Source organism: Carassius gibelio, chromosome B4 (genome assembly GCF_023724105.1).
Source record: "Carassius gibelio isolate Cgi1373 ecotype wild population from Czech Republic chromosome B4, carGib1.2-hapl.c, whole genome shotgun sequence".
Lineage (NCBI taxonomy): Eukaryota > Metazoa > Chordata > Actinopteri > Cypriniformes > Cyprinidae > Carassius > Carassius gibelio.
The window spans coordinates 15,955,223-15,965,551 of NC_068399.1; the positions used below are offsets into that span (position 1 = coordinate 15,955,223).

The window sequence follows — 10,329 nt, forward strand, 5'->3', positions numbered from 1 at the left end:
ATAAAAAAGATAAAAATAAAAAAATACATTTACTGGGGTATTGATTAATTACTGGCCAAAGATCATCGCCCCTCCCCCTTCAAGTATGTTCAAAACCAATCAACCAATAGCACTACGTTTATGATCCTGGCTTCAAAAATGTGCATTTCAAATATACAAAAGCTACATAAGCCATAGCAGCAGGGAATGAAGATTTGAGCCATTCTCAGTGTGAATTCTTTCGGTGCAAAAAATCCCTGCAGTCAAAAGCCCCTCTGCAGACGCTCACAGACAGCTGCCTACTACTGTCAGACCTTTATTACGACTTCACTTGAAGTTATTAGACAGTGTTCCTGTCTTCAGCTGTCCTCTTTTAAATCTCTTCTTGTCTTCTCTTCATTTTCCTTCTCTCCCTCCACGGGAGCAGCCAGCAGCGTCTTCTGTAACAGAATGTTCCGGATGTTCCCCTCGCTGTGCATGTGTGATGGATACAGGGAACAAGTTATGATGTAATTTGATGTTTTACTGTATATTAGATCAGGAGAGATTGTCAGAAAATATCACACTGACAAAACACTCATAACCTAGGTGTGAATATTTGAAAGGTAGCCTGAAAAGAAAAGGTTTCATCTCAAAAAATCATTGTCTCTTCCTGCGTAAAAGATGGACCTGTCAGAATTGGGTTTCGGATACTGAAACGCTGCAGCCATGTGTCATTTACAGCAGTTATTTTAGGAATATACTGGAGAGATTCTGTATGTTATTGGAGATAGGCTGGTTTTAACCATGTGCCCTTCAGACATTATTATTATACCTCTCCATCTTTTGGCACATGGGGGAGATTTGACACGATTTGTGCTCAAATGGATGGTTAGGATTTGGGTGCATGTGTATATCTTGGGTTTTCTCAAGATGTTCTGTTTATGAATTCATTCAATAAGTTACCACCAGATAGTTGACTTCCTAGCCTATCTGTGACCAAATGTGGGCACAATGTAGAACATAATTACCATTCACTTCATACTTTCAAAGAAATAGCCTGCTGTTTTGAGTGCACAAATACATGCTAAGAATTATAATGATAATTGTTAAAAATGTTTTTGCTTTGACACCTAGTCTAGGATCAGATTTCTCACTGCCGGAAATGATCACAGTCAGCTTAATTGGTACAGACTGATCCTGAAACAGGTTCTCACACAGCCACAAATTGCACTATATCCTCCCGCCCCCATCTTGTCAATGTAGTTCTTTGGTCTGAGTAAATATTTTCATCATGTAACGCATGCCAAACAAGAATCCTAACAAAAATGTCCTTGAAATGGTCGTCTGTGCTCGCCATGTGACATCTCTGAATCAGCAAGGCTAACAATTGTTTGATAGTTCCGTTCTAATTGAGGAAGTCGGGGTTCAACGGGTTGAACTGCTGTGTTTTGTTCAGTGTGCGTATTGAAGCCCTGTGCCCTGCGGTGAAACGCCATCTTTCAGGGGCACGGAAGGAGGCGCTGACTGTTAGAAGTCATTACGTCTGTTCAAGAGAAAATCACTTACACGCGCAGCTCCTTTCATTGAAAGCTCGGCGGAAACAGAAGAAAAAATTTGAGACATCTGTATCATAACCTTGGATCTTTTTTACAAATAAGCTTTCAAATATTTCTCCTAAGGCTGCAATTTCATCAGCTGCTCTCATTTTCTGAATGCTGTTTTGATGAGTGGCTATAGCAGCCGCTCAGTAGATAATGTTTATGCGCAGATCTCTGTATAAACTGATTTCTTTAACAAATAGCTCAAGGCTTGATAAGCCGGTATTATTGAAAGCAGATAAAGTTGTTATTTGACGAAGACCCTGTCAAGGTGGAATTTTTAAGACAGGTCTTTGCTTTTAAGACCAGCATTCTGATCCGCTCACTTGAGACCAAGAGACAGATTTGTTTCTCAAGCGGTGTCGCTCTTCTCTGCTCCTCAACCAGTTTACAAATGTCCGTCTCCCGAAAAAACACTCCTGTTACTGTCAGAAATCGTGTTCTGCCTTTGAGTGGATCGGATGCCCGGAGCAATATAAATGCTAATTTTGGAACTATTTACTGACAAATGCCAGATAATTGAGTTGTTTCTTTCTTTTTTTTTTTTTTTTTCAGAGCTGGATAATGCAGACTGGCTACTAATGTTTATTTATTTTTTTGTGAGGTGGGGAGAAATTCTAATATGATAACGAGCGATGACCTTTTGTACCAAATCTTAATATGCACATTTGTGAGTGCATTTTTGCCATACAGTTCATTCAGTGTAGAATTACATGATCAATTATATTGATGTGTAAGGCTAATAAGCAAAGCCACGGTCTGTTCTTCTGTGCTTGGTTCAGATTTGTTTGCGTGTTAATAATAGAACATTGTGTCAATCATTTTCAATGAGCGTTGTGAGAGAAAGGTCTGCAGAAGCAATTTTACAGATTTAGCATCACATTTATTCACTCTCCAGTCAATGGAGCTATACATTTTATTTTCTAAAATAAAAAGTGTAATATTTAGACATTTTTTTATTCATATGTTTGATTAACTGTAGTCGGTCATGAACAAAAGCATACTTTTTTTTACATTTGCTGTTAGTATATTGAATATAATTGGAACAATGTAATGTTTTAATGTTCCACAATTAATTTGTTTAATAATTAAACCAAAGAAAACCGTGAGGATTTAAAGAGCTCATTAATATAGATGTGACAGACGTCTACTATGTTTGTGTGTGCAGGCATCGAGTGTCCCCGAGGGTCTCGAAACATGCCAGGTGGGATGCAGGTGGCAGAGCCGTACAGTGAGGAAGCCACAATCTTCACCAAAGAGCTGGTTCTTCAGAGAGAGGTAAGGCCCCTTCATATCTGTTCCTGTCATTTAGAGTCTGTTTCTGTCATTTCAGTCTTCACAAGCCGTTTCTAGACTTTCCATTTCTGTAGTTGACATGACAGTGCCTGTGATGTTTGGTCTCGCCGGTCATTTTGTGACAACTATCTGCCCGTTTTCTTTTTGGTCCATCTCTTTACTGCTGTCTTGCTTCAGTTGAGATACTCAAGCACACTTGCCTTTTTTCTGTCTTCTATTCAGAGAATGGCTGTCTGGATGTTTCAGTTACTCTATGAATAATGGTCACAGAAATTACATGTCCAAATTGAGAAACCGCAGATGTGATGGATCAGACATTTTATGAGGAAATCACAAGATTGCACACTATTCTTACCTTTTCCTCAGGGTGTTTGACGCGGTACCGGTGCGGTTTCCATTAATGTTGTGTGAAAGAGGTTGGCGGTGCAGTCGGGCTTAATGAGAGGAGCTTTTTTTAAGAGCCTAACTTTAACCTGCACTTTACAGAGAGACTGGACACAGGAACCTACTGCTGAGAATTACAAAAGCGACATGAAGCAGGGGAAATAAAAAAGTCCTAATGACCTCCATCGCCTACAGTGAAACAAAGTCTTGCCAGTTATGGGAAACAGATATTCTTGAAGAAAAGAGTAGGCTGTGATCCACTCAAAAAGTGTGAAGTCTCATTTGTTTGTCAGAGTGCCAGTCCCTCTTCATGGATGGTAGATGATAGGGTTGTGCGGATAGACGATAGTATCGTGTATCGATGATAGTCAGATATATCAACGATAACCGATGTCGATGTTGACAGTCAAGATGATATTAGGCTCATTCTCCTATTAATGTATTAAATTATAATACTATTTTTATTAGGCATCCTATTATAATTATCAGTATGTTTGGAAGTATATTTTTTTGATTGGTGATTCCATAGGCTCTCTCTCGCGCACCTGCGTGGTTTAAAACACCAAATAATTCTGCTATGACAAGAACAAAGAGTCCCTCTCTTGCTCCACCCATGCATGATAATATCGTGTATCGTCGCTCTCACGTGCTGACGATATGACGATCTGAAAAATGACCATATCGCCCAACACTAGTAGATGATGCACCTGCAAACATTTGTGTGCTTATAATATACTCAAGGCTAATTTAAGCATTGACATTATTATAATTTATTTTAACAATGTAATGAATATAAGCATATCTAGTAGTTCTTAAATTATGATTACCATATATTTTTCAGATTTTCGTAAGGCAAACGTTTATATTCAAAGTTATATTAAGGTATTTTTTATTAGGGTGTCATCACAAAGAACATTCTGCAGTGAATCCTAATAGTTTAGAATGTGATATATTTAAAATATGTACAGAAAAATGTATTCTATATTCAAAAATTTTTTTTTTTTTAATTTAGAGAAAGATGAAAAGAGAAAGATAAGTAAAACAAACAAAAAAAACAAAATTATCTGCTAAAGTGAAATATTTAAATTTATTGGACAAATGGTGCAGGAAACATCAAGTGTGATGCATTCAATAAAATGATCAAACAGATGTTCTCATCAAAATGTGTGCCAAATTTCATCATTCTATGAAAAAAATAAATAAATTGGACACTGCGGTGATATATCTGGATGCCAAATGATTAAAAATCAAACTTGCATCCAAATAACAAAACAGATTAGTCTGCACAATATTTCAGGCTTTGTGTGAAGCAGTGTGTAGAACATCAGCGCTTTTGTTTGTCCTTCACTTTATTTATTTTTTGTCCCGCTCTCCATACATGCATCTGTCTGCGCAGTGGAAGGACGGTGTGTTTGTATTGCCCACTTTAAGCTGCATCCTAAAAGTTGTTCCTCTCTCAATCTGGCTCTAATCCCTCATGATCTGAAGCACATAATTAAACTGGAATGAGAGTCTGCATGTTTCCTCCACACACATCTCCTGCTTTGGAGGTTTCCACCGAGTGGAATTAAGACTGTAGGCTTTGGATTTCCTAAAGCACACATAGCAAGCTGCTACAGAAAGAGTGAAAGCATCTGTGAGTGTTTGTGCTTTGATCTAGTTGAATTAATATAGAAATGAATCAAATTCAGCCAGTTTCAAGCTCTTAAAGTTGGAAAATAAAGACAAGAGGAGTATCCAGCTACCCAACCTAAGATCCCAACATGACAGCATGAGACTGATAATGTTGTGACAGTGTGTACTGTATATATCCAACAGTTTCAGCATTGCTGTACTTTTCATGCCTCAGAATATATATGTGGGTATTATATCATATTAATTGTAGTGTTTTAATTTTGTTTGGAATGTAATGTGAAGCTGTTATAAAAACGAATGTCAGACTTATTGGATTTTAATGAATAATCTTGCCCTTTGCTTTGCATCCATCCAGTTCCTCTATAAAAAAAAAAGAGGAATTAAATTATATTAAATTAACTGAATTAATAAGGAATAGGCATTACCACATGGTTATTCACATAAAAATTCCAGCAGAACTCTTACCATAATATATAACTGTTAATACTGTGGCATTAGAATGGTCCTACCGCCCATGTGATTTGTGAAGACTATTTCAGGTTTGGGTCTTAAATGTTTACAGTGCTGGTCAGGTTGGGTCATGCGGTCGCATTTGGATGCCAGGTTCAGAGTTAGTCTGTTAGTCGAAGTGTCCTCTTCACAATTGAATGCATTTTATTGTAAAAGTAACTTTTTTGGTTTTACCACAAATGGGAAGATTGGATGATGTGAAAACTTCTTGGCCAATTAAGAGTTTTAGGACAGCGCCACATATGCAGAGTGTGTGAGTGTACTGCAGAACACACACTCATATACTGTGTATGTGTAGAGATACATTTTCTTTTTTGTTGAACTTGATAGGAGATAATCTATTTAGTTTTTCCTTTCTCTTCCTGTCCATCTCTTGCTTTAATGGAGTAGGGCAGAGGTGGTGTGTGTGTGTGTGTGTTCATTCATGCAGTAAAGTGATGGGAAAGAGGACTGTTGATGGCAGCACATGCATAAACTCAAGCGTGGCAGCTTGGAGAGAGAGAGAGAGAGCTGCTCGGACACCGTCATGACTCATCCTCATGCATGCCACCCCAGCTGCCTCTCACAGATCGTCCAAACTCAACAAATGACCTTTTTGTTCAAAACTGCTACGTCTTACACACATACACCCCCGTAGTGTCTCAGTCTGAGTGTGTCTCCGTGTATTTAGTCTCGCTTATACACTGGGTCTGTGAGATGGCTTACTATCTTTACCACTTGAGTGATTTAAGTCTCTGTGTGATTCACTTTCTATGTTCAAACATTTCGTTTTCCCATGCTCATAAGTCCAAGTCATATATATTACCTGACTGGACTAGCTGTAGACGGGTTAAAACTTCATAGTTCTGAAGTAAATGAATCTTAAGTCAACATTGTTGTTGTTTTATTATTATAATATTTTCGGTACGAATACATGTACCATTAGAACCCTAATATCTACACATTTCAGAGAGCTTACGACCTTCTAGCCAAGTCTTGCTTTGCACCATTTATTCAGAATGTGGGAAATAAAACTTGGCACTTAGTGTAAACTTCTACATTCTAATTTAATTAAGGTTAGCAAATGGCTGGTGCAACTCTAAAGAGGCTTTGTTGTGGACCTTTTTGACATATGCCTGTAAGCAATCGCATAGCAACACTCTGGCAACCACCCATGCAACCCACATGGTGTTGGCGAGTTTTGCATGGGCGAGCAGCACCATGGAGTTCTGCTATTACATAAGCAGCACATCCCAACATCATTACTTAAGATTATCTTTATTTCCATCTCTACATCTCTCTCGCTATCTCTAATTGGTTCTGTGTTGCTGATCAGTGTAGCCCACAATCTCTCCCTCTCTCTCGCTGAATAATTAATGGTGTGTTTGACAGGCAGGACACACTCTGGGCGGCTGAGTTCCTCTGGGAGAGCTGCTGTGGAAGAGTCACATTAGAGATTTCTCCTCACCACACACATGCTCAAACTGTAGCACATGTCATAAACTCTGCCAGTGGCGTCTAATTTCAACCCAATGTTGCCGTTCATGCATATTTGAAGCATGGCAAATATTTCCGATTTTTGTTCTGCTTGTCCTGCGGACATGATTTTTGAAGTATTAATGTGCTGGAACTGAGTTCATAAGCATGAGATTTGTCTCCGTACTTATCAATTTGGTTCTACTGTATGATTCTCATTTCTTCTTGAGCTGCTTTTCCAGCCAAGGTTTGACAAAGACTCGTCTTTTGTAAAGGCACTTTATTTTTAGATTAATACATGCAGCTTTTGAAAGTGATTTCAGCCCTGTCCAAGCTTTTAGGCTTGAGCCGGATTTTAAATGAGGTAAAAATTGAATCTGAAAGCAAATATTATAAGGTCTCTGAACTCACTGATCTGATATCACAGAATCATATGTATTAGTAATAGTGAAGAGCTGCAGTTACTGTTGTTCAGCTATCACGCGAGCAGAGTAATGATCTAGTTTTCTTGAGCATTTCTCACTCTCTCGATCTGCATTTTATTTTATATGTCAAGATCATTGATCCTGTTTCCTTGCAGCCTAGCTATATGAGAAACCAATTTGACAACAAACATGACCATAGTCATTTCCATCTTAGCTCTTTCTGCACAAAAAAATTTTTGTTGCTACTTGCTCTGTTTAAAGTATTAAGCTATATATATATATATATAAATAAAATATTGTAGTCCTGGAATTATGAGATGGCATTTTGGTGCCTGTATATTTTGACTTTACTGAATAATGTTAACAACAATCTGTATGTGCAGCAGAGTTTGTGTAAACCCTTAAAAAGGGTATGGATATAAAATCTAAAGCCTTAAATGGCCTTAAAATAACCTTGACACTTAAAAAAATAAAATAATAATGCAGGTGGTTTACTGAAATAACACAAATGTAGCACGGAACACTAATGTACATTTATTGATAACAAAAAAGAGAATTATAGACTTAAAACAAACAAAAATGTATGTGGTATCATTTTAATTATGATGGTTATTGATGGGTTTTTTTTTTTTTGCCAGAAACACATTTGACTTTTACAGAAAAATAAAATGTATAATTTTCACTGCATATGTGAAGGTAATTTATTAGCAGGTTTTTATTTTACCTTTTCTGTTAAACTTGATAAAATAGATTTCTGCTGTCAAGCTCCAGTTGGACAAAAATGCAGAATGAAAATACCACACTCTAAAAAAAAAAAAAAATGCTGGGTTAAATACAACCCAGTTGGGTTGTTTTGACCCAGCTGTTGGGTTACTACCCAGAAGATTGGGTTAATTTTTTTTTTTAACAAAACCTTTTGGTAATCCAGTTGCTGGGTTTGTCCAGATTTAACCCAGCATTTTTAGTGCACATAAATGTATTTCATATGACTACCATTTTTTTTAGATAAAAGGTTTTCTATAGTGCACCTGAATATTTATTTTCTTTGAAACTTATATCAAGGATCTTTGAAGCTGAATCAAGGGGATGGTGCCAGAATAGAGGGGAGTTTATTGATGGTTTGTAAGAGTGAATATGTTGATCCCAGGGTGTTCTCTGCACTTCAGGCTAATATCTTCAATCTGTAGTTGTTTCTTCTGCTCTTTGCCAATTATGCTGTTAAACTTTTCTTGTCTTGTCTTTTCTTTTTCTTATTTGAGAGAAAGCTTTTATGAGCTTTTCTTTGAATCTTTTTGTTTCTCTCCCTCATATCTTTCTGTAAATCTGTCTCCGTGGCAGGGTTTCCATCTAAACATGCAAATTTAACTTGTGCACAAAACTGGAATACCGCATAAAACATTTGCGAATAAAGCAGTCGAAGAGAACAATCATCACTTCCTGATAAACTGTCACTAAATATCACTAAGTAGAAGCCACTGAATATAATAATTTTCATATGTAATAAATTACTTGCGCCTCAGTGAGAGCAGACATAACACAAACAATGTGGTCATTGAGGTGGATGCCTGCTGTTTGGAAACGCAGTTGTGCGAAGACCGTACTTATACTGAAATACTTTGACAGACTTTGCTCAGGCATTTCAGAACGACCAAAACAACATATAGGTACTGGAACAAGATCACTCTGCTGGTTAGTCAGGTTATCTCGTCTCATAGCGCAAAGTCACATGACTTTCAATGCTCATAGTGGAATTTATTCTGTAAATGTGTTTCCATCGTAGTTTTAGTAGTTTCCATTAGTCATTTTTCCTTATCAGATTAAAAAGTTTATTCTGCTCATTTGTGGGTATAGGTTTTTCTTTTCTTTTTTTTATGCACATTTGTAGAATTTGTGCATCGTGGCATTTCCATCCAGGGTTTTTTTATTTATTTTTTTATGCGATCAAAAATGCGCATCAAAATAGGTGGATGGAAACATAGCCAGTGCTATGTAAGAAGATCTCTTCCCCGGTGTGCCATTTTTAAGTACCCATTTTGTTCATTTGTCCTTTGCCCCCCTTTTCCCCCTCCCTCTCTCACTTATTCCTTATTCTTGCTTTTGTTTGTCTGTTCGTGCATGGCTCAGTGTTCACTGTACAAGGAGCTTGCAGGGTTTTTCATGTTGCTAGTTTGTTGCTAAGTGACTGGATGGAGAGAAAGAGAGACTGAAAGGAAAAGATGTTCACTCTTGGCTCTCTGCTGTGTGAAATCCCTTCTCTCTCGCTCTGTCTCTCTCTTTCACTCTGACCCCCTTGTGAGGGTGACATTTTGTCGTCTTTCGATTTGAGGACCGTAATGATAAAGCTTAGAGTCTTGCTTACCAGTTCTCACTTTTTTTTTCCTTTGCGCTTTGCTAATCATTTTTTATGTTTTTTATTTTATTTTTCTCATGTTCTCTGAATAGCATGTTTTTTGCTGTAATTTGTGACACTGTCATTTTAGTATTTTTCTACGGTCATAAAACTAATATTGAATTAGCTTATTTTCAGTTTAGGTTAACCTTTAGTAATTTGTGCTTTTGTCGTTATTATTATTCAAATATATTTCCATTTTAGAATTTGTTTAAAATTTATTATTTTCATTTATTTGTAAGATTTGTTTTCTGTAAGTTGCTTTTTTACTGAAAAAGAAAATTTTTTGTAATTTTAGCTCTTTTAATTAATACGTTTTTTTTTCTTTTACGTAAAAAAAATAACACTGTTTTGCAGTAATCAGATCAAGATTTTGTACTGTATATCCATTTATTTATATTACAGAGGACCATAAATTTACTAAAATATGATGTTAATCTCTATGCAGTCTGTGTGAGAAAATGCAGATTCATCTTTTGAATACTTGCTTGTATGATTGTGTTGAATAACATCTCTTTCCATGTACCTGCATTTCTGAGCCCCCTGATCTGGAAATGTAGCTTCATAGCAGTGCTCACGTGAGTGTGAGATGAGGTGAATGTTTCCTGCAGAGGGCACACAGACCTCCACTGAGCCTAAACTCAATGCATTGTGCACACAATTAGCCTCCCAGCTA

At 37.0% G+C, this 10,329-nt stretch overlaps 1 protein-coding gene across 1 annotated transcript in view; it reads left to right on the forward strand.

Annotated features, from left to right (window-relative positions):
• The window catches only part of LOC127956930 (staphylococcal nuclease domain-containing protein 1), a 152,018-nt gene that overhangs the window by 54,746 nt on the left and 86,943 nt on the right, over positions 1–10,329 (forward strand). The window contains exon 16 of the mRNA XM_052555244.1: positions 2,728–2,837. Coding sequence (XP_052411204.1) covers positions 2,728–2,837 — 110 coding nt within the window. The remainder of the gene's footprint in view (positions 1–2,727; positions 2,838–10,329) is intronic.